The sequence below is a fragment of the Poromitra crassiceps genome, assembly GCF_964638095.1.
Source record: "Poromitra crassiceps genome assembly, chromosome: 22".
Lineage (NCBI taxonomy): Eukaryota > Metazoa > Chordata > Actinopteri > Beryciformes > Melamphaidae > Poromitra > Poromitra crassiceps.
Window position 1 is genome coordinate 8,040,212 of NC_139647.1, and position 24,772 is coordinate 8,064,983.

At 45.8% G+C, this 24,772-nt stretch overlaps 1 protein-coding gene and 1 pseudogene across 2 annotated transcripts in view; both read left to right on the plus strand.

Annotated features, from left to right (window-relative positions):
* The first annotated feature begins 8,335 nt into the window (after window positions 1-8,335).
* LOC310796138 (ubiquitin recognition factor in ER-associated degradation protein 1 pseudogene) lies at window positions 8,336-9,271 on the plus strand (annotated as a pseudogene). Its single transcript has one exon. The product of its transcript is annotated as a ubiquitin recognition factor in ER-associated degradation protein 1 pseudogene (transcript).
* An 8,268-nt stretch (window positions 9,272-17,539) lies between these two features.
* Window positions 17,540-24,772, plus strand: part of LOC310796139 (uncharacterized protein) — a gene marked incomplete at its 5' end in the record, with an annotated part of 18,423 nt that continues 11,190 nt past the window's right edge. The window contains 3 exons of the mRNA XM_083658284.1: window positions 17,540-18,121; window positions 18,926-19,015; window positions 20,752-20,895. Coding sequence (XP_083514410.1) covers window positions 17,540-18,121; window positions 18,926-19,015; window positions 20,752-20,895 — 816 coding nt within the window. The remainder of the gene's footprint in view (window positions 18,122-18,925; window positions 19,016-20,751; window positions 20,896-24,772) is intronic.

Consider the following 24,772-nt stretch of genomic DNA (forward strand, 5'->3'; position numbering starts at 1 on the left):
GATATGGGATATGATAGTCCATGTATGTCATGTAAATACCTCATGTTCTTTCTTAAAGATTAAAAAAAAGAAAAGAAAAAAAACAACGACTAGTCGACTACTAAGCACAGTGTCGACTAGCGGTTTTACTAGTCGACTAGTCTGTGAAAGCCCTGGTCTCTACAACCATATTTTGCCATGACAGATGAGACACACACACACACACACACACACACACACACACACACAGGTCGTGGCTGGTAACAATGCTGTTTTAGACGAGTGTTGACCCACTAACTAAACTTTAGATCAAGTACTGTAATGATATTATAAGATTACGTTTTGATACTGCTCTACTCTGAAATTGGACCCAGGAACTCCTGACAATTCCTCGGTAACCCTCTGTTTTATTTCTAATAATCGTGAGTTGACTCAGCTATGGGAGCAGACCTCTCTGCGACCTAAAAAAGCATCATACTTTAATCTTGTTTTTTTTTGTTTTTTTTTTTTCAATATTTTATTTTCAATTTTTTAGAACAATAATACGTACAGGACAAACGAACAGGCTCAGACACAGGAAAAGAAAAGAAAAGAAAAGATAAGAAAAGAAAAGAAAAAGACAAAAAAACAAAAACATATATACATACATCATCAACATACATTACAATGTGCTGCTACCAGCCGCATAAGGTGTTTATACTCTTACAAGAGATATTATGCATGGGATCGCAAGGGGTCAATGAGAAATCAGCCAGGCGCGTCACCCATCGCCCCTAACACCATTTGCTTGTCATTCTTAGCCTCGTCAAAGTAGGCCAAAAACGGATCCCAGATGGTCAAGAATCTTCCAAGTGAGTTGGCTCTCAGGAACCGGAGTCTTTCCATCTGTATAACAGAGATCATGTCCATCAGCCACGCCTGAAAAGAAGGCGAAGTGGAGGACTTCCACTCCTTCAGAATGAGTCTTTTGGTGACAGTTGTCCCCTGTGTCAGAGATTGTTGCACAGCTGTAGGAAAGTTCAGAGAGGACTCCGAGCAACCGATAGCGAGATCTGCCTCCGGCTGCAGGGTTATTTTCTAGGCCTTAGGGGACATTCAGACCAAAAGCGTTTTTGGAGCTGCCAGCGTCTTTCTGCAATTCATTCTCTATGTAAGGACGCGCTAGACGTGCTCCTCTTTTAATGAACGCACCTGGCGTTTCAGCTCTGGTGGCGTCTGTTGTTTTTGGAGGAGCGCTGTGGGCGTTTTAAAGCTGAAAAAAGTTGAACATTAGAGGAAAAGCGCCCTGCTCGTCTTTTTCACTCCTCCTACCTCTTCTCCTCCCGAGGGATTTTCAACCTCGGCTGCTGCCAGAATTGGCAATAATCTGGCTTTCGTGTTGACAGTGAACAACATCAAACAGACAAAACCAGCTGGCTACCGTCCTTGTGGTCGTCGTGTTCTGATCTGTACTGCATGCGACTGCAGGGGAAAACAAACGGAGCACAAAAAAAAACGCTCCGTGCGCTGTGTTTTGTGCACAATGGAAGCGCTCTCAACATGATTTTCATAGCGTTCTGACTGAAAAAAACGCTTTTGGTGTGAATGTCCCCTTAGACAGAGTACCAATCAAATATTTTTGCCCAGAATCCCGTTAGTGAAGGGCAAAACCAGAAGGCATGAGATAGTGTGCCCTCTGACACCTGTCACACAGTGGTGAGACAGAAGGAAAGATCCTGTGTAATTTATGCTTGGAGTAGTGAAGATGGTGAGCGACTTTAAATTGGATCAGCTGGTGTCTGCTATTAACTGAACAGAGCTGTACCACAGACTCCTATCCCATATAATGTCAGATAAATCAATACCAAATTCCTCCTGCCATGCTTCAAACAAGGGCATGGGAAAAAATGCTAAATGGTTTTAGCTAAATAAACCATCCCTAAAACTATCTCTAAATAATCAAACTTTATGATGTTCACTAGAAGGAAATACAGTAGTAATAGTGCCAACATCGTAATAAATATGAATTAACTCCTTCAGGTCTCATCTACTAAATGAGGAGCAAGGGTGTTTTTGTTTTTGCTCTTCAACTCACTCATATTATTCATAACACTGGGGTTATTAAGATAAGTGTGTTTACATGACCACGTCTACTCTGTGGAACAGGATGTTATTTGGGGGTAATCAAGTATTTTCTTTGTTTTTGAGCTAGTACATGAAAACATATCCTGTTAGTTAAGCACTAACCCAGTTTATGAGAACCACACTGAGATGCATGGGACAGACACTAATATTAGCCGTGCATACACTTTTTCCCCGCTGTTTGATCTGCTTGGGCTCAGTCCCCATGATAATATTTGGAATGTCGATCAATCTATGAAGAGATAGTATTTGTTGAGACATGACAATCCTCTGATTAAATCAGTGAGAGCCTGCTTGTTTATTCAAGGCAGATACTTGTGCCTATGACTTTCATTATTTAGTCATTCAAATATCTTATGAAAAGGCCAATATTTAGACATGTGTTCTTGTCTCACCACCTACAGAGGTTTTCAATGTAACTATATTTAGACGTGTGTTATTGTCTCACCGCTTTACAGAGGTTTTCAACGTCACTGAAAAGCTGCAGAAAGTGAATGTCTGGTGAGAAAGGAGGAGAAAGCCCAGCTTGCCAGTGAAAGTCTCTGCGACTCTCCGGCTACGCCCCAGTCCGCCTTGCCTTGCCAATCAGGGTAGAAAGTTTCATCCCACCCCACCTGTCAGCGTTTGCGCACACATTGCGTCACCCGTCTGACCCTGCTGAGACACCCTCTCTGACACATTTGCTTAGTGGTGTGTTTTACAAACTTTATAGCCAACACATGTTGGTGTGTGTGTGTCTGTCTGTTGTTACGCCCGACACGGAGAACAGGAGTTGCCCCAACTGCAGCATAGCTCGGCGAGTCAACAACAACTGCTCAAAAAACCAACTGTTGTTCTGGATTCTTGGGCAGGCCCAATGATGGAAGAGCTTTGCAATGCTTTGTGGCAGAGACAAATACAGCCTCTACTTAGCAATGCCTGGTTTGGTTAACCTTTCCCTTCCCCATGGCCACGGCACATAAAACCCTTCAGTGCGTAAAACCAGCTCAGAGGCCAAATAAGCAAATAAACGAAGGGAAAAGGGATAAGAGCATTTGTTGACACTGACCAAAAACTACTGTAATAGTCCCTAAAATGAAATAAAAAATAAAATAAAATGTATATTTATTTAGACACACACACACACCTACACACACACACACACACACGCGCGCACACACACACACACACACGCGCGCGCACACACACACACACACACACACACACACACACACACACACACACACACACACACACACACACACACACACACACACACAAAGTGTCTGTCTGTCTGTCTGTCTGTCTGTCTGTCTGTCTGTCTATCTATCTGTCTTGTTTTGCACTTGTCCCTCTTATGTGAAAAAAGATGAATGCACTTTAATGCCAAAACAAGTTCCTATATGTTACATAACATAATGGTGAATAAATGATATCTGATTCTGATTCTATCTATCTATCTATCTATCTATCTATCTATCTATTCTGCATTATTTCCTCCTGCCTCTCTATTTCCCCAGCCAGGCAAGACAGGTTCAGGACTACAAAGTCTCCCCCTCTCTCTAGGTCAGTGGTTCTCAAATGGGGGTCCGGGGCCCCCCAGGGGTCCTTGGGGGGGTTCCAGGGGGTCCCCAGCCAAAAAGGGGGGGTAATGTATTTTCGCTATAATTCCATTCATAAGTAACACAATGACTATTTTGGTCGTGGGTTTTATACACTTTCTGTAATAAAACATCTAAAAGCATCAATCTTATTATCATATGGGTGGACCGTGGGACAAAATCCTATCAAATGGGGGTCCGTGGTCTGATTTCTGTCAGTTTAGGGGTCCTTCATGTGAACCACTGCTCTAGGTGAATGGTCTGAAAACATATATACAGTACCACGTTTTAGACACTATAATGAACCAAGTCTTTAGCTTCTTGTACGGGCTTACATGTATCATCTTGGTTTCCACTATGTTTCCATTGCTCAGGCCCAGTCATGGTGTAACTGTGGTCATCGCCTCAACGATAATCCTGTGGTTTTTCTTTATGTCGTTACTATCATAATGTCAAATCCTACCCCAAAAACATGGCCCCGAGCTAAGGTCAGTGCATGACTCCACTGCACGGAGAGATATTCCCCGGATGTTTCGTGCGCTGATCCGACTTCCGCTGGGCTGGATCGGGTCAACAGCATTATGCAGTCCAGAATGATGTCATAAGAACATGATCTAACCCTGTGGCCAGATGATTGGATCATACATTTTCCTTTAATTTGGGGTTATTAAATGAACAGATCCTCTCTGTGCGTTTCTCAGGGAAGAGGATTGGTATGTGTCTGAGGTCATTTTCTCACTTATGGCTCATTTAAAATTGGTCTGAATTAGGAGTAAAAGTAGTACTTTGTAGCGGTGTTTTATTGGTTTGGTGGTTTGGTATGTTATTGGACAAAACGACAAATCTTTAAACAGGTGAGCGATTTAACAGAATATTATCATTTCCACTTTGGGTGTAAAAATGCTTTGGGAGCAGTTAGGTGTAGTGACTGAGTGGAATCAAGCCCCTGTGACAGCAAGCATCTGCCCGGCTGCTGCTAAAGTGTCATTGGGAAGGATTGCTGAATCTCTGCCACCTATGGGTGCTGTTGTGTAGCTCAGTCTGACCTCTGACCTCGCTGTGGAGGAGGGGCAGGAGAACTTCATTAAGATTTTACATTACAATTCTGATTAAGTTCACTGTCAGTGATTGATTAATGATTATACATGCTATGTAGTGTGTTTCCTTTCTGAAGATCACAAAAAGTTGCATTGTATGCTTTGTACGGATTATTTGGTTTTCTAGAGCCAGTATAAGCCCACTTAGGGGTTGCTGTCTCTACCTGCACGTTATTTAGTTGTTTGCATTTTTCTTTTGATCAGTTTCCTTTTTTAAGTGTGAAAAAAAAGTTTAATTGAATTAAAACTGTGATGGCTTATTCTTGTCTTTCCTGCCAGGGAAGCAGTTCTTTAGTGAGTTTGTGAAACGTTCAACTGCACAAAACAAGGCAGGAGTGAAAGCTTCCATCATCTCATCTTTAGTAGCAGCAGAGTCCCCTTTTCCAACAGCTATTCAGAACCTACGGTACTCATTTCGCTCTCGACGTCACACGCCGTCGTTTTGAATTCACTGACTAAACCATAACAGTTGTATTTAATAGTTAGCATTTCAGAGGGTCTTTCAGATCGACTGCAACAGGAGGGGAACAACTGGCAGTCAGGAGAAAAGTATTTTCATCGGAACGACTTTAATTATGTGACTCACTTTCTATTTTTGCCCCCCGAGGGAGCCCCGCATCTCACGCCTTCTTCTCCCCTCCCAACATTTGGGACAGTTGCCGAGTCGACTGCACAGTTGAAAAATCTCCACCTGTTGTTGCAGCCTCGATTGTTGTCCCACGCCCCATCTGAAGACACTCGCACCTGCTGCGACCATCCCCACAGCTCTAATCAAATAAGCAGGACAGCTTTGATGCTCTTGTCCATCTTCTTCTGAATGGATCTTTTGTCTGGGCTGTGCATCTTCAGTCAGCAAGCACATGACCAGTGTTGTATCGTTTGGTCACATGCAGTCTCCTCAAAGCGTCCTCCTCAGTTTAAAATCTAATTCACGTGCTACTGTATATCCCTCTGATCTTTGATTGTGTCGTCTGGAGATGTGTACACACGTATATATATCTCAAAGCCAGAAATAAGAGAGTGAGCCAAGAAATCATCAAGAGACTAATTCTAGGCTGCTCCATCAGCGGTGAATGCTGCTGCTGAATGGGACTTTGTGGCTGGTTAGCACTGCAGTGAGGTAAAGGCCATTTGGAAGTACTGTAAAATGTCCGAAATAAGATTTTATGAAGCCACAAAGGTCTCCTTTGTCAGCTGAGAGGTGTTCCGGATTTCTCTTGTCTTTTGATCTCACCACAGATGTTCATGTTCACAAATATGCACTGAGCTTTCCAAAAAAATCATATCTGCGTTTAACCGTCAACTTTCCGTTTTTTTTTGCAACATTTTCAGCCCACGTTGGAGGCGAGAAAATAACAAAAAATAAACAAATGCTCTCATCCTATGTGGAACATTTGGGTTATTGTGTTAATGTGTGTATTACAGTGCCAGCTGAATGATGCATAGCTCAGACTGGTGTCAGCAATGAGCTCATCCATTCCACGAGCATGAGGTGACATGAGTGAAGCAAACAATCGCGCAGGACTTTCAGGTAGGTCCAACTTGTTATGTGAACGCACGTCGGGCCACCTTGGATGTCAAAGCAGAGAACATCACATTCTGCCTTTTCCTGTATTCAACCAAGCCAGACTGCTTGAGGTGTATTATAGCATTATGCTGAAATATGAGTGAATGAGGTAAAATAACATCTGTGAAGGTTTTGCTGCTTGTCTGTGTATTTACTGCTATTTTCTTATTTACCCCCAATAAGAAAATGACTGAGTAATTACCTCAACCAAAAAACTTGAAACCAATTTTGTAATGCAATGCTGTTCAAAAATAACTCAACGTGTATTTCTGGCTTGGTTATATTTTTTCCATTTGCCCGAGGCCATTCCACTGCGATGAAAGACGTTTTCTCGTCTTTTTCTGCTGCACTTTTTTCCTTGTGAAGTTATGAAGTATATCGTGATTGACGGATGGGCAGATCAATCAGATGTGAGGATGTGTCAATGTTTTAATGTAAATGTGTGAATTCACCACTTTCTTGATTTGATTGTACAGTATAGCAAATGAAATGTTTAACAAGCTCCTCCACTTGGCAACACACAGATGCCGAGCACACAGGCGAGCAATATGGTGCAGGCAGGCTGCAACACATGATGAAGGTTCCTCTCTATGTGATGAATAAATCACACCACCAGGTGAACAGTGCTTCCATCCATATAAAGAGCTGAAGGCACTCAGAGCTGCGGCTGGAATGACATCAGAGGTCAAGGGTTAAACCCACCTCTCAAGGTGATTGATACTTTTGGAGGGGGCAGAAATCAGGTACAGCTTGTTTCTGTTATTCAACCTTTGATATGGGGAAAATTGCCTCCTGCTGCTTGCCATGTGAGCTATGATGTCACATGACGGAGTGACCTCATCCAGCCTGATTGCCACCTGAGGCCGGCTTCCGTTTGAACTTGAGTGAACACTTAGCATACAATAAAGGCCTTTATGGACTGTACAGTGGGCCTGTGCTTCCTTCACTGCAGAGCATTGTCTTTCAGGGCAAGGGGCAGGGTTCCTGCTTTCTAACCTATACTCACTCAAATCACAGCTATTTTTAAGCACATTAGAGACAGATCATTCTATTTGTTTTCAGTCCAATTCCGTCACAGATTGTCTAGACAGCAGTATCTTCACTATGATTGATCATGGGTTAGCCTTGATTTTAATAGCATTTAGGGCAGCCATACCTGAGACATCAGTTCTATCCATAACTTGTATTTATGGGTTACTTCAGCAACAGGGCTCTGGGCAACAAATCACGTTAAAGTTCAAAGGGTTCACTGTCCATCTTAAAAAAAGATATATATATATCCAAAACACAAGGAAAAGCAGTTAACAGAAATAAATGTACATTCAATGGTCTGTTAATGTCAGTTACTCAAGATCTCGACATCACCAATTCTATACATAAGTGACATCATAAGTGAGTGATGTCATCACAATTGCTAGTATAGTAGTAAGATTGTAATTGCTCAAGTGACATCACTCATGAATTCATCACTGATGAGATCACCAGTGAAGATGTCACCACTGATGTCACTGGAGCAATTGGGCGGCACTGATGATGATGTAATTGAGGTCTTCAGTGAGTGATGTCATCAGTGATGTCACCCGAGCAATAGTCTCTCCCCAGACTCAAATATTACGTCGAATGACTGCGCTCCGAATACTACATAAATGAGGCTGTGCCACTTCACAGCCCTCGCTGCTGTTTTGAGGGTAGACAATTGAATGACTGACAGGTCGTAGGACCAATGAGAGATTGGTTCATTTGTGTGTCCCAGACCCAGAGAGAGATCTGCACATCGTCACTGATGTTGTCAAAATATCAACAGTGACATCACCAAGGATAATGTCCAGTGAACTGATGTCAACTGAAGACGCCACTTATTCATAATATTGTGACATCTTCAGTGACATAATCAGTGATGTCATAAATCACTGATGATGTCACAACTTCCATGTGTTTTTAAGGGTATAGGAAGTCATTTTAAGTCGAAAAACATGAAGTAAACTGTAAGCATGTTTTCCTTTCCCGAACTCAACCATCTGATGCCTTGGGCTTTCCAAAACCGCTTCTCCACTCAGTACCGCTGCTACTCCGTGTCGATGCTGGCGGCAGTGGCAGGTCCAAACAACCGGTCGGATGTGGCGAAAGGAGGCAAAATCATAATGCCTCCTTCTGCTCTTGCCCAGCTCAGCAGGCTGAACATCACCTACCCGATGCTGTTCAAGTTGAGCAACAAGAACTCGGACAGAACGACGCACTGCGGCGTGCTGGAGTTTGTGGCGGACGAGGGAATCTGCTACCTGCCCCACTGGATGATGCAGAACCTCCTGCTGGAGGAAGGCGGCCTAGTCCAGGTGGAGAGCGTGAACCTCATGGTGGCCACCTACTCCAAGTTCCAGCCGCAAAGCCCAGACTTCCTGGACATCACAAACCCCAAGTCAGTGCTGGAAAATGCCTTGAGGAACTTTGCGTGCTTGACGACCGGTGATGTCATCGCCATCAACTACAATGAGAAGATCTATGAGCTGGGAGTCATGGAGACCAAGCCGGATAAAGCCGTATCGATCATTGAGTGTGATATGAATGTGGATTTCGATGCTCCGTTGGGTTACAAAGAGCCTGAAAGACGGCCTCGGCACTATGAAGAACCGATGGAGGAAGAAGGAGATCACCTCAGGTATGCTGACGTGGGCTTCAGAGCGTTCACTGGCTCTGGCACTCGCCTGGATGGCAAAAAGAAAGGCATTGAGCCCAGCCCCGTCCCTATCGACCCACGCGACATCAAACGAGGCATTCCGAACTACGAGTACAAAGTTGGCAGGATCACCTTCAATAGGAACTCTAGACCTCTGCCCAGGAAAACTAGAGAAGATGATGAAGCCATGAGCAGATTCACCGCCTTCTCTGGTGAAGGACAGTCGCTACGCAAGAAGGGAAGAAAGCTTTGAGGGGGGTGAGGGGAGTTGTCATGCTTATCCTCTAATTTTATCACTAGATTCATTCAGAAAGAAGCACGCGTTTCAAAATAAAAGCCAATTTAGGTCATCTCATTGGATTTTTATCGCTCATCTTGCCACGCTCCAATCTATTGGTTGGAATACGAGTGGGGCTGCGTTTCTTCCTTCTCCTGTAGTCCACAACCATCTCCACTGTCTTTTGAGCGTTGAGCTGCAGGTTGTTTTGACCAGAACCTCTCGTCACAAGAGCAGCTTCTTCCCAACTGCCATCCATCTCTTCAACGAGGCCCGAAAGCCCCCACGAATAGGAACTCTGCAAGCCCCCCCCCCCCTCCTGATATCGCCTGAACCCCACAATGACAATGACATGAACCTACCCCCCCAAATCATGTCACTTTAAAGATATATTGCACTGCACCTTCATTTTCTTGTGATTGTCTTTCTGTATTGTTTTGACTTCTAACTATTGATGTAACCACTACGCTGCACAATTACACTAAGTCAAATTCCTCGTATGTAATCTGATTACCTACTGTGGCAATAAGAGTGAATATGAATCTGAATTAAAGTCTGAAATGATAGTTGGGAATTCAAGAATCAAACTTTTGTTCATTTCTGCCTAATATAAACGATTTCACAGATTGTTTTAAAATATCTAAATGTATGCATTTGGGAGTAGATACCATTTCTACCTATATTCACGGTGGCTCAGTGGTAGAGCTGTCGCCTCGCAGTCAGAAGGTCCTGAGTTCGATTCTCGCCTGGGACACTGTGGGCGCTGTGGTTGTGTTCCCCCCATATCTTCAGTGCCTACTGCCCAGGTGTGGTATCTCGTCGTAAGGGCCTTTCTGTCTGTGTGGAGTTTGCATGTTCTCCCCGTGCTCCCCCAGGGGTGTTCCTCCGTATATAAACCCCCCCACTAAAAACATGCAGAAGATCAGATCGTCATCGTCATCCGACCAGTGACGACAACATCCGAAGTCGGTCCCCGGGCGCTGTACGAGAAAGCGACCACTGCTCCTGGCCTGCCCCCCGGAGGAAAGGACAAAGCCAGGATGGGTTAAATGCAGAGGACAAATTTCACCGGCCACCGTCAGCATGTGTGTGTTGTGGCCCTCCGTGCATGTGTTGATGTGTGTAATCGTGTGACAATAAAAGACGGGCTTGTGCGTCTGAAATCGTGTTTTGAGTAAAAAAAATATAGCTTCGATATACATCAAGTTTAAACATTAGTTACATATGACGACCAATCCTCTTCACTCAGTCTAGCACTTACTTTTGTCAGGTGATGATAGAGCTGGTAAATGTTCCTGTTGAGGATATTGTGGACTGGGCACATCTGCAGGCTGTCTTTCATAGGTCATAGGTCAAAGGTCATCCAAGTGGATCAACATCACCCTCGCAGGAGTTTGCCAGCTGCTCTCCATCTTCCACAAGAGCAAACTCGGCATGCAGCCACTATAAAGCAAAGAGAATGACAGTAAAAAAGTGTATATTTGCGTAAGTGCTGAACCTGCCTTGTGATAAACTTGGCTTGGCACTCTTGCCTCTCTAAAGGAGTGCTGACTGACTGACTGACTGACTGACTGATTGAGCTGGTTTATTGTGAGGTCATCCACACTTCTTCCAGCTCTTTATGGTTGTGATAAGGGCAGATATGCTCGGGCGAAATGTTTGAAATAGGACTCCCCCGGCTGCGGTGCTGCAGGTGTGTGAAAACGTCACCGGACAAACATGCAGTCTCATTAGAGCAAATAGCCTCAGGTGAGCCTGGAACCTGTGTCACAATTCTCTGAGTATTAAATCATTGATAAGAAAGTTAAAGCTGACACGTTCTAATATTGTGGCATCAATGCGTTCAAGAGATTTAAAGTGTGATTAAAGCGATATTTTCCACCATACTCTCTCATCGGGCCCGAGAGAAATGTGGACATTCTGTATGCTGAGCAGTGTTAGGGGTAACTCATTACAAAAGTAACATATTACATGTAATATATTACTTTTAGCAGTAACTCAGTAATATAACGTATTACTTATTAGGATTACAAATTGAGTTTCATTTTTTGTAATCAAAGCACATATTTAAATAAAGATACAATCATTTCCCAATCAAAGTGTGTGCTTTTATGCAAATAACCACTATAGATGACAATAACAAAGGAAAAGGATAACATTTAGAATTTTGGACGGTTTACTTCAAGACGGTTGAAATTATTTTTCGGGATGGTTCCGGGGCGGCGATGTCATTCTGCTACTGCTGTTATTTTGGTGAAAGTAATGCAAAAGTAGTGTAATAAGCAACGAGTGACTCTACACAGACAGTAATATTGTAAAGTAACTTATTACTTTCAAATGAAAGTAACTAGTAATATGTAGTATATTACATTTTGAAAGTAACTTGCCCAACACTGATGCGGAGTGTGGCTTTGGTAATGCGTTTATAATTTCAGCATTTCAACCACTGACTTGGGTCGATCATAAGCCGCCAGTTTGCACGCCGTTCTAGTCAAAAACACAAATCATTTCGCTGCTCATGCGACGTCCTCGGGGACCGCTTTGTCAGTGGCTGAGGCAGACAGACACAGCAGGCAGCTAGCCCGTGTGAGGGAGGTTAGTAGGTCACGGACAAGATGGGGACGCAGGCAGCACACGCTTGAGCTAACAAACAAAGGGATTCAAAGCAACTCAGATCAACAGATAGGCCTCAGTGCACATTTATGACTTCTTCACGACTTCATTGGCACCATGCCCCACCTGCTTCTCAGTCGACTCCCGCTAGGCGTTTTCTCAGAGTTCCACTGACATTCACAGGCTTGACAAGGCAAACAAGCCTCTCTTAAGCCCGTGTTGTGTTAGCACTTGCGGCTGGCAGATGCCACTTAAAGCGCGCCCTTCAGTTTCCTCGCCGTTTAAGCTAAGCAACAAGTAGCTGAAAGGTGTTGCCTTTTAACCTCCGCCAAGGAAGTCGTGTTCTGCGGCATCCTGCTCTGTCGCTCCTGCTCGCGAAAACTTCACCGCGGATTTCCATGAATTTGACTGAACAGATAAGACTCATCAGGCCAAGGAACAGTTGATTCAATTTTGATGATGATCCCGGTCTGGGATTCCTGCCATTAGATGATTTTTTTTTTTTTTTTTAGCTAAAACTAAAAGTAGAGAGACTTTTGTATGTTTGCAGTGTCAAGAAATAAATTTCATTGAAGAGATAAGAAGAATGATGTATTTGGGTTGGAGAACCGTTCAGCACCGGTGCAGGTTTACAGGAATAGTTCACCCAAAAATGCAAATTCTGTCATCGTCTACTCGCCCTCATGGCCAAATGAAACACAGCAGGTGAAGTTTGTTGGTCCATATAACACACAGGGACGTTGCCAGCACAACTTCGTAAGCCTTCTCCGAAACAACTGAAGTCAGTTTAGGGACCTGCAAACAGAACAAACATTAAAACACTGTGAAGAGAAAGACCTATACCGTTATTTGTTGCAAGTCAATCAGCTGTGGTGGTTATGATTTGCACTACATTTGGTGTAAATATAGGCTACATGTAGGACAGGTCTGTTGGGAACTCTGAAGAGCTGGTCCCCATTGACTTCAGTTGATGATTGGGACATGGCATGGGACAGTGGGACAGACAGACAGAGACACAGAGCCCCAGCTCCCATTTATATACTGATGATGATGATGATGCTATTGAGTTCTGCTGGGCTGTCAATCTCTCTCTGTGTTATATTAGCAGACTTCACCTCTGTTTCACCTGGAATGAGAGTTAGTAGGTGATGACAGAAGAAAACTATTCCATTAAGCTCTCCCGAGTGTCCGGCCAAACAAGAAGACATATTTCAAAACAGAATCATCTCCTCGCTTTTGATGATGACGACGAAGATGATCCACAGCAAACTCTTATCTGCGTTGGAAGTCGACAGGAAGGCCGATCATGCCTCAGCGATGATGACACGCGCCGAGTGGAAAAGTACAGACCCCCTCGAGCTCCCATCTCGCAGATTCTCTCTCTCTCTCTCTCCTCCTCCGCCGCAGCCATCACTCTGCTTTCATGCGGGCGAAATCCCGATGACATCATCCGTCTTCGCGCAAGACTTCTTCCACGTTGCGTTTACTGACTGTAATAAAGAGGATATCTAAGGAGGCCTCACGCCAACTGGGCCTGTGTGGTTTGAGAGAGCATCAGGTTTTTATTAGCATCTTGGGAGGCGATGATATCAGCCATCAGGCCCACAGTCACAAACAGCCTGTCTTCACCAGCCATCATCAAAGATGTCAATAAAAGGAAGATGGCACACATGAAGGGCTTTTAGATGAAGGAGATGGAGCCGATCATTCGTACGGGATGTGGGCAGCCCGCTTAAATGTTACGCATGGGATGTGGGATAGGCGGGACGTCCCAGGGTAAACAACATGAGGAAGGTGTTACAGTAGCCTAATCTGACTTGCATGGCAGAGGTGCAGGGACACCTGGTTCAAATCTGATCCGACAAGAGACTCGGCGAGTGAGCAACGCTCGACCTTTTATAAATGTTTATGTGGAAAAGAGGGGCGACGTGCGTACGGCTTCTCATTTAAAGATGCTTTTAAGACTTTTTGCTGAAACTCGTGGGATGCTGGAGTTTCACCAAAGAGAGCGTTTATAAGAAGTACAAATGAGATTTGAGTCAATCTCAGGAACGTACTGTACTTATAACACATAATAACACAACACAATGTGATTGGATGATGGATTCCTCCCTCCAACTGAATTTGAATGAATTAACTTTTTAAACAGGATCAACTTCACTGACAAAATGTTCTGGTGGTTTAAACTAGTTGATGAATGCATTTGCAGTTGAAAGTAAAATGTGTGAATTTACTTGATGGTTTTTGTTTATCCAATGATTGTAGTGCAAGTTAAGGACTCCGTCTATAAATGTACTGCTAAATACTGTAATTTATAAGATAAACAACAAATATTTTGAATTCAAAGACACAAATTGTGAATGTCTACAATTTTGAGGCCTTTATTAAAGACAAAACCTGTAAATTGTGGTGATTCTTAAATGGTGAACAACGTGGGAGTCACTTTGTGTTTGCTGTTCTTCCTACATCGTGTCACGTTTGTGTTCTGTGTCCTAATGACTGTGGAATGTGAGAACGACACCGCCGTGATAAACTGCTGAAAGACTTCTCCTCCATTACTGTTGAACATTTAACCCTTCTTTTAGCTGAAGGTAATTACAAATTATTAAAACATTTTTATACATCAAATGAAATTGACAATACTGAATATAAAACAATATTTCTAGTTGATCTTCTTGATCAACGATCAAAACAAGTCACAAAACTGGCGCTTTTCTGAGTCTCTGCTGAATATGGTTAAAAATATGCAGCTATGTCCCGTGTGGTCGAAATGTGCCATAATTGGCTACATTTTAGCATATCGTTGAGGTTTTTCTGTGTGCCTTAATTAAACGTTTTAAATGAAAATGATGATTAACATTTGCCATATTGTGAATGCATTCAGGTTTGGGAAAGTGACTTTGATAGTGTAAATCTGTTATATGAATGAGTGATTACCTGCTTCAAGACATAAGCAGTAATGTTTTGTAAAACCAATGATTTTTCAGTCTTTTTGGATTGCTCTACTTCTACAGTATATCATATCATTTTCTAGAGGTCTTCTGCCCATCTCTTTCCCAACAAATAATGATCCACCAGCCAATAATAACCGACTTTTTCAAAAGTATAATGAAATGTTTTTATAGTCAGATGACTGTAATCTGACACACGCACATTCCACTGCGTATTAAAAGATGTCTTGCAGTCAGAGAAATTCCTATCGCACAACGTCTCAGTGTCTTTGTCACAGAGCAGCACACACACGCAACACACACAAGTCCCACACTTTCACAGCCGCTCGGCCAGCGAAACGAGGCGTTTTGAAGTTAGCCAAACCCCTCCAGCTCCACCCGTCCGGCGTCCACCCCTCCCTGAACACCAGCCTGCCCCCTCCAGCTCCACCCGTCCGGCGTCCACCCCTCCCTGAACGCCAGCCTGCCTCCTCCGGCTCCACCCGTCCCACGCCTCCCTGAACACCAGCCTGCCTGTGTGCACAATCTATTCTCTAATTTCAAGCTGCAACACATTAAAACTCTTCCTTCGATGACTTCATCACGAAACCAGAGCTCTTTAAAAAGCATCATTAACCATGTCGACTCCGGGGGCTGCCCCCGTCACGTGGCGGGTGACTCACTTCCAACTGCGCCACACTCCAACCATACAGCAAGAGAAAACACTGGAAGTGCCTTTAACCCATGATACTCTGCATTTCTTTTATGCTAAATGGTAAATGGACTGCATTAAATAGAGCGCTTTTATCCAACGCGCTTTACAATGTGCCTACGTTCACCCATTCACACATCGAAGGCGGCAAGGTGCCACGCAGGGTGCTGGGCACAGCCATCGGGAGCAATTCGGGGGGTTCAGTGTCTTGCCCACTTCGACATGCGGACTGGAGGAGCCGGGGGATCGAACCGCCGACCTTCTGATTAGTGGACGACCCCGCTCTACCTCCTGAGCCACAGCCGCCCCCTTTTCAGTTACTACTTGTTGGGTTTTGAAATATATTGACTTTATATGACTCTTTCCAGCATGGGGCCTACAGGGTCAACATGGTGTGATGTTTATGAGTGAGATGAGATGAGTGACTGTTACTGACTGAATAGATTTGGGGGGTGTATGTATGTACATGTATGTAACCCCGTGGCAGAGAGGCAGCAGCTGAGCAGCCAGTGAGAGCCGCAGCACCAGGTGGAGAAGAGAGAGGGGTCGAGTCGGAGGGCAGAGCAGCCAGGGGCGAGAAGTTCCTTTTTTGGGGGGAAAGCTTTTCAACGGAGGCAGCAGTTTCTCCCGTCTTGCTCCCTGCAAATATTTTCTCTGCTGTCTCCCCTCCTCAAACAACCCCCCCAACACCAACCCACCCCCCGACACACGCACTACACCCCCTGCCATTCCAATCAGTCATCCCGACATGTGCTCCCCCCCCCCATGATTTTAGGGTGGACACCATCAAGGAGTGGTGGTCATCATCATCTGCTGGAGTATTATACCCCCCCTCTTCCCTTCGACACTTGTCCTGCCAGCACTTTTGTCAGTTTAAGGGGGTCTGGCTAGACAACTGCTCGGGGGGCAAACAGGAGGCTCGGAGCAGCAGCGACCGACCGCACTCTCTCTCCGGCACAGACGGCGTTCACACGTGCCTCTTCCACACAACCTGAAGCTCATCCTCTCCTCAGACTTGGATTTTTTCCTTTCAAACCTGCCGTTCAGAGACGTGCTTTTTGTCTTGTAGCTTGTAGCGGTTACATCTCTTCCCTGTGCGTAGCAAGGCAGAGGTAAGGTGGAGGCAGTGTGTGTGTGTGTACTGTACGTGCTTTTAAGTTGAGGATATATTACCTCATAGAGGGAGAGAAGCCGTGATTGAAGAGGTCCGACACGGTTCTCTCTATCGGACTCCATTACTCGTCCTCGCCTCTTATCTCGGGCAGATTTTCTGTTCGGGTTCAGAGAGGAAGTTTTGACAGCCAGGCTTTTAACAGGCTGTCCCACCAACTCCCCCCAAACCCCCCCTCGCCTCACTGTCTCTCTCCGCTCCGTTGGCCCTGCAAACGCTCTGACTGACAGAGAGACAGAGAGAGAGAGAGAGAGAGAGAGAGGTGGTGACTTCATTCCCTCTCTCTTTAACCAACCCTCTCCTCTCCTTCCTCCCCCCCCCCTCCCTCCTTTTTGAGTCCCGCTCTCTCTCTCCCCTCGCACACAGCTCAGTCAGGCAGCATGCCAGTGTTCATCCTGCTGCGGTCCCTGGTTATCAGGCTCCTCGGCAGCAGGCTGGCAGGCTCGGTGGCCGGGCTCCTCAGGAGGATCCTCTCGACGGGCGCTGCCCACCTTGGCACGGCGCTGCGCCACGTCTGGGACCGCATCCGCTCGCAGGAGTCCAAGGAAGCCGTGCTGGGCTGCGTGCTGTGCATTCTCGGCATGCACAAGAAGGTGGACAGCAACTGAGCCGCGTTGTTGTGCCGTCCACTTTTCCTCACAGAGAACTCTTTACTTCATGCGAACAGACTGGAGGACAAAGACCTGTGGGTGAGAAAGGAAGAGACAACAGAGGACAACAGGGGACAACAGGGGATGTGAGAGACTTTTTTTTTAACACTGCTTATTTGGACTTTTTTTGTTGTTTTGGTTTTGTTTCTTATTGCACCAACTGTGGCCATGTCCGAGAGCATCGTGAGGAAGGTCCAGCCCTTCACCATCGGGACGAGGCTGTCGGTCCCCGGCGCCGTGCCCAAGTGCGAGGACTTTACGCAGAGCTACCTGCAGAGGCAGAGTCTGGATAACTGCACGGCAGCGCTGCAGCACAACCTGAACGACAGCGTCTCGCTCTACCTCAGCCGCTCGCAGGTGTGCCGCGCGCGCGGCCCGTGTCTGGTGGCGCCCCTCGTCAAGCGCCAGGCGGTGGCCCCCGTTAACAAGAGCCCTCCTCGGCAGCAGTGGGACATGGCTGCAGAGGAGGACCACCTGAACCAGAACACTGTGTCCTCCTCCCCCTCGTCGTCGTCGTCGTCGGCCGGATCCTCCAGGTCCATCAAGAAGATCACCATCTCCGGGAGCAAGGCGGCGCCGGCAGAGGGGACGACGGCGGCCGCCAGCAGGGGCTCGTCCACGTCTGAGAACAACAACAACAACAACAACATCACCGCCGCAACCACCACCAACGCCACCACCTCCAATCCACAGCAGCCGCCCAGGATTGTGGGTGTGAGCTGTGAGAAAAAGCCCAGTTCTCACTTCAAGGTACATGACAGTTCATTCAATAGCATTACTGTATTGTCAAATTTGGTGACATTAAAAAGTAACTTTCCTAGGCCTATAGCATATAGCTGAGTGTCTTCATAGCACATGGATACAAACACACTTTGTTCAGCTGTGTAAATAGTTCTAGTTCTCCCTAAAAAAAAAAGGCTTAATTAGGCTTAATTAAGATAAGTGTTTTTTATAGAGTGAATTACGTGTAGAGGGTGTTTCTTTCCATAAAGTTGAACATGATTGAACTTGTTTTTTAAACTCTTTTAGCCAAAAATAAATGTATTGTAGCCTACCACTGTGAAGCCTGGCGTCCAACAGCCTACCGATGTGTGCATCACCTGGAAATGAACCGTGGAGAAACACTAATCGGTTTAATTAAATAACTTAATTTGATTCATCGAAATGTTCGCGCAATTGCATTAGCTAACCTATGTAGCCTACAATTACAATATCTTTCTGCCCTAATGACGTTACTTGCTTTTCCGTTTGACGACACCAAAAATATTGGATTTTCAAAGGCATTTTTGACAAATTGTGTCAGACTCATACGTCAGACACCGATACTGGTCGTAAAAAGTTAATTTGCATGCTTAGTTTCGCTTTTTAATTACATTGCGTAACTTGGCTCGTTAAATTCATTTATTGCAGCTTGATAAAAGCCGTCACGAGTCAGGACAATTCACACATCAAACGGACCGGCCGGCTCAGACACGCTTATATAACTTATATGGAAAGATTCTTGATGGTCTGTTTCGTTTTGTGAACTGAATCCAACATTTCTTGTTATTATAGGTTTTACTCCGAAAAGACACCAATGATGATTGTCAGCCCATTCAAGGACAAACCAGACTGGAAATGAACGGGGAGAAAGCCATTAAACAGGTATTTAACAGTAGGCCTATATTGTATTATAATAGGCATATTGCATAATATCTGCCTATATTGTAACTTTTAGCCCACACACATGATGTAGACAATTAGACCCTTTTCACGGGGGCCATTTTGTGTCGAAAAGGCAGAATAAACACAGGTGCGAGCAAAACACTAATGAGGGTTTCAAACTCACTCATTACTGTTTTGCTTGCACCTGTGTTAACCCTGCCTTTTCGACACAAAATGGACCCCGTGAGAAGGGTTTATATTCAGTTTTATTTGAATGTGTGACTGTGTGTGTCAGTGTGTGTGTCAGTGTGTGTGTGTGTGTGTGTGTGTGTGTGTGTGTGTGTGTGTAGACTTATCTTCTATATTCTGTTACATTCGACCTAAAATGATGATCATGATGGTGATGATGGATGATGATGCTGCTGCTGCTGCGCTGAATAGACAAACCTCCTCTGTCTCTCAGCTGGACTCAGGCTGCAGCACAACAGTTGTTTAGTTGTTGTGGGGGAGTGAGTGAGTGAGTGAGTGAGCTCTTCATACTAGGCAGCTGTGGACCAATCTCTCGGAATTTAGGAAGTGAGGTCATGTGCTGCGTTCGCCAAACTTAAAAGGCTTTATTATATTATGGAGTTTGGCGCGGGGTGACTTGGAGGGGAAAACAAGTGTCATTGTTTATAGAGTCATGGGAGCAACGTGTCGCCTGAGAGGTTTAATATAGCGTCACTGTCTCTCTCTTACCCTGGCCTGGCCTGCGGTTTAGGTACGAGGCGGGGATCTAAAGGAGGAGAAGAAAACAGATTATGCGTATTGAAGGACATTTTGTTTAAAGTCAGCGTGGGCTGTTGGATGGTGCCTGTGCTCCTTGCTGAAGTCGTCAGACCCTACACAGAGGCAGGGCGCACTGGAAAACATGAGGTCAGGCCGTCAGGGGGAAGATGTTAACAAAAGAAAAGAACTGTGAGGTCCTTCGGGAGGCTGCTGCTAACAACACTGACACAGCAAGGCTGAGGGCTAGCTCCCTTCCTTCTGCGCAAAGCAACAAAAAAAACAGCTCATTTCTCATTCGGTAACCACAAAAATATGCGATATGTTTTTCTTTGCTATTCTGCATTCTCACACATTTTCCACGCACGTAACATGAAAAAAACCGGCGAATTGTGTCACGCGCGAGAACTTGGCGGTGCCTTTTACCTGCTCAGGTATGAAGGAATGAACCTGATCTCCTCCAAAAAGTTCTCTCCAGATGATGTGTTTACGTTTCGAGGCCGCCCGCCCCGGCCCGCCGCCACACATCTGAGGATCTGTCTGGTCTGTTCCCGCTTCCTCCGTTCAGCCCAGATGTTTCCTGAGTGCAGGAGCGGGCAGAGGAATGCTCGTCCCGTTGAGGAAGCGGTGCCCAGTCCTGTTCACTTCACCTCAAGTATATCGCTGACACTGGGTTTTTGTCAGGGAGGGACCCGAGGGCACGTCTGACACATGTTGGCAAGGTTGTAAAAAGAAAAACAGTGTAATCAACAGTTTAAATGGACACTTAAACACCCCCTCCCTGTGAGGTGATTATGGCTGGAGAGCCTCATTGGGTCTTTGTCTCTTATGGCTTTAATCAGAGAGGCAAGCGTCAGTCAAAGAGTCAGTCAGTCAGTCAGTCAGTCAGTCAGTCAGTCAAAGAGGCAATAATGGCACCTGGCGTTTAAGGTTGCAACGTTGACCTTGGTCGATCTTGTGGTTTCACGCAGGTTTCAGTGCCCAGGCCTCGATCGCCCAGGAGAGAGCTCCAGAGGAGAGAGAGCCAGCAGGGCGAAGGCTCGGCCGCTGTTGTCCCGTCCCACCTGGACGACTTCACCCAGCGCACCTCGCTCTTCAACCAGGAGATCCTGCAGGTACAGTCCACCACAGCACCCAGCCCTATAGTCCAGGGATACTCAACTTGCTTTGCCCGGGGGCCACGTTTGCAAAATGCCAGGAGGCCAGGGGCCAGTTAATAAACAAACATTAATAATATACATTTTTCTGTAGCAGATTGTAGGTATTTGGGGTGTCAGCCGTATGTCGGGAGTTTAGTCTGACAATTTTGTGCACACAGGATAGGATAAGTTGAGTTAGTTAGTACCTGGGTGGCGCGCAGGTGGCGATATTTGAGAATTTAGCTGGAGCTCAGTCAAACTTTATAGTTTTCATTGTGAATTAGAAAATGCCCAGGGGGGCCACTTGGCACCCTATCGGGGGCCACATCTGGCCCCCGGGCCGCAAGTTGAGTATCCCTGCTATAGACTGTCCCGCCTACTCATTCAGTCATTAATGAGATGATCGCATGCTCACAACTGCATGCACTTGAGGGTTTGAATGCCTGATCATCAGCTGCTGCTCCTCTTCTTCTCTGTGTTTCCTCATCCTAGCTGTAAACTATTTAAATACTTGAGGAGGGAGAACGTCCCATTCCACTTAGTCCAGCATATGCCTATTTCTCATAGCAGATGGAGAAGAATGTGAGGTTGAAATCAATTTAAAAAAAAATCCAACTGGCTTATTATAAGCATCAGAACCTCTGCCACCATCTCCACTGATGCACCAAAGCCAAATAAGCAAAAGAAACTGGATTGGGTTTAGTGTCAAAGAGAGAGCCGACAAACAACAAGCAGAGCTGCTGAGATGAAGTCAGAGCGGACGCTGCCTCTCCCCATGACCCTCGGAGGAGAAACAAAATATGTACTGGTTCTTATTTTTGTCCCAAGGACTGCGTGAGCCGCGATAGGTCGAGGGGAACAGAGAGGGGGAGGGGCTAGGTCGAGGGGAACAGAGAGGGGGAGGGGCTAGGTCGAGGGGAACAGAGAGGGGAGGGGCTAGGTCGAGGGGAACAGAGAGGGGGAGGGGCTAGGTCGAGGGGAACAGAGAGGGGAGGGGCTAGGTCGAGGGGAACAGAGAGGGGAGGGGCTAGGTCGAGGGGAACAGAGAGGGAGGGGCTAGGTCGAGGGGAACAGAGAGGGGAGGGGCTAGGTCGAGGGGAACAGAGAGGGGAGGGGCTAGGTCGAGGGGAACGGGGAGGGGGAGGGGCTAGGTCGAGGGGAACAGAGAGGGAGCAATTATTTGGGCATGAGATCATTGTTTGGCTCCATCTCTTCACGCCTATGGCCCAGAGAGGCGAAGCCAAGCAGCACAACTGGCTGTTATCTCATCGCTGCGTCCGCCCCGGGCCGGCGTACAGTACAAGGACATACTCCAGCCGGGTCCGGGCTCAGGGACTGTCTGGGTCCAACAGTTGGCTTTGTCGTTAGAGCTGTGTGTGAATGCGGCGTCTAAAGTGATTTATAGTTACTTACAATAATAAGACGTTAATTTGGGATGCGTCCGATGAAGAAAACACATGAATGATGACACATGTGTTTTCCTCCACAGCACGTCGTTAACGTTAACAAGCTCTGCAGCTCTTTGCTCTCTGAGGAGCGCTGTTGTTTGTAGAGGGGAACGGTCCCCCGAGGCACCGGGGGGAGCCGCTGTGATTTACAGGGGATTTGCTCCACTGATATTGCTGATGAAAATGTGTTATTACAGTATTACATGGCAGGGGGAAGGTGGAAGTGAGGTTTCCAGAAAGACTTTTGGGACAAACCCCCCTCCCCAGTCACACACACACACACACACACACACACACACACACACACACACACACCATCCCAGCCCATGTGTAAGGAGAGCAGAGCAGGTCAGCACATGGAGGAGCGCAGCCTCCTCGACGGCCGTCTGTCTGCGCGGCCGCTCGGCGAAACGCCTCAGCTTTCATCTTCTCGTTTCCACGATAGAAACTAGAGACACATCACTGCCAGAGACGATACTGTAATGCAGCAGGGTTTTGAAAAATGTAGGTTGGTGGTAAACATTTTGTTTTGTTTGATAGTTGTCTTTGTATTTTGGTTCAAATGCCAAAAATGAAATGTGAACGTGAAAGTGAAAAGCTGTCTGCAAAAACAGCTATTCAACTGTTTTGATTATGTTCCTCTATGATCACATATTTTCGCATGAAATCAGCAGCAGTGATCTCATCTCTAGACGGCATGTTTTGGCTGCCCATATTAAGGCCCGACTGTACATTTTCATCAACAGACCATTGTTGTGGAGCGAAACAGGAAGAAACAAAGGCATGATAGACTTCCTGTATGAGGTCATGCTATGCCATGGGAGCCAGTGTGAGGAGATAGGGGCCGGCCTGTTTAGTCAAGCTCTTTTCCTTCTGTTTCAACAACCCAGAAATACCTCCGCTGCCCCCCGGGGGGCCTCGTAAACTTAATGACTCGCCTCCCCTGGGGACAAGTCACTTCACATTTTAATGACATGCAGCACGACTTGTTTAGTCGCCGGCGCGTGACGTGTGGGTCGAATGTTTTGTTGTTCAGTGTCAGAACCCATTTCTTGGAAAGTTTAACGGTTTCATGTAATGTTACGATGAGTTATGTCTGCGCTTGACTGTTATTTGACATTCTGCAGATTGTCAAATCCACACAATAGTATAAAATCAACCCCGTCGTTCTTAACTGCAATAGCAATGTCAAATCAGAGTTAGAATGGGTTGATAATCTATCTGACTTAAAAAGTCTAAAATCCAGGGGCATGGTGGTGCAGTGGTAAGCACTGTCGTCGCCTCACAGCTAGAAGGTCCTGAGTTCGATTCCCACCTGGGACGCTGTGAGCTCTGAAGAAGTGCGTGCCCGTCCGCATGTCCTCGAGTGCCCGTCGCGCGGGTGGGGTCGTCAAAAGGGCCTTTCTGTGTGGAGTTTGCATGTTCTCCCCGTGCCCCCTGGGGGTTTCCTTCATATAGGAACCCCACACCAAAACATGCAATATCCTGGTCGCTGATGTGGTGCCTCCTCTGGTCGTTAGGGACGCCTGTTCGGAGGGAGGGGAACTGGTTGGAATAGCATGATCCTCCCACGTGCTATGTCCTACCGGTGAAGCTTCCCCCGTCAGGTGAAAAGAAGCGGCTGGCTACTGCCCATGTCTCGGAGAAAGCATGGAGCCAGTTTCGGCTCTCCCCAGATTGGCAGAGGGTGGAGCAGCAACCAGGATTAGCACTAATGGGGGATAAAAAATCAAAAGAAAAAAAGAAAAAAAAAGTCTAAAATCCAATAATCAGAATTTTAGGCCTTAAAATATCTTAAAATGTGACTGCATTCATATAAAATGTCTTAAATACATTTTTGGCAGGTCTTAAATTGTCTGGCAAGTTAGCATTACCTTTATAAAGTTTATGAAGGTGCGTTAAAATAACAATGCATCACAAATTTGAAGCTTAATTAGGAAATTAGGAACATTGTTTATGAAGGCACTAGAGTTGTACTGTATGGGAAGACTTAAATAAATAAAGCCAATGTGGGAGAAAAAAGCCAGCGCAAACGCCTGCTGCCATCCCCCAATATAACTTCACATCATGAGCATCAAAATCAGATTTTCCTTCATATCCCTCCTACTTTTTTTTTGTCAGTATGGATGTGAAATAGGTCTTAAATAGCATTCATAATGATCTTAAAAAGATCTTAAAAAGATCTTAAATTTAACTTGTTGACCCTGATTTGAGCATTGTGACTCGGGTGGCTCACTGACATCCACACGCGCGGCAAAACATGCAGCTTCCAGCGGTTTTCTTGAGCTCAGCCACCTGGGTTTGGAGTTCTCACTCCATACGCACGTCGCCAGAAAAGGCAGCTCAGAAAAGACAAGGGCTTATGCAATGGAACCCCGTGCACTTGCCAAGAGAAACCTCTGCTC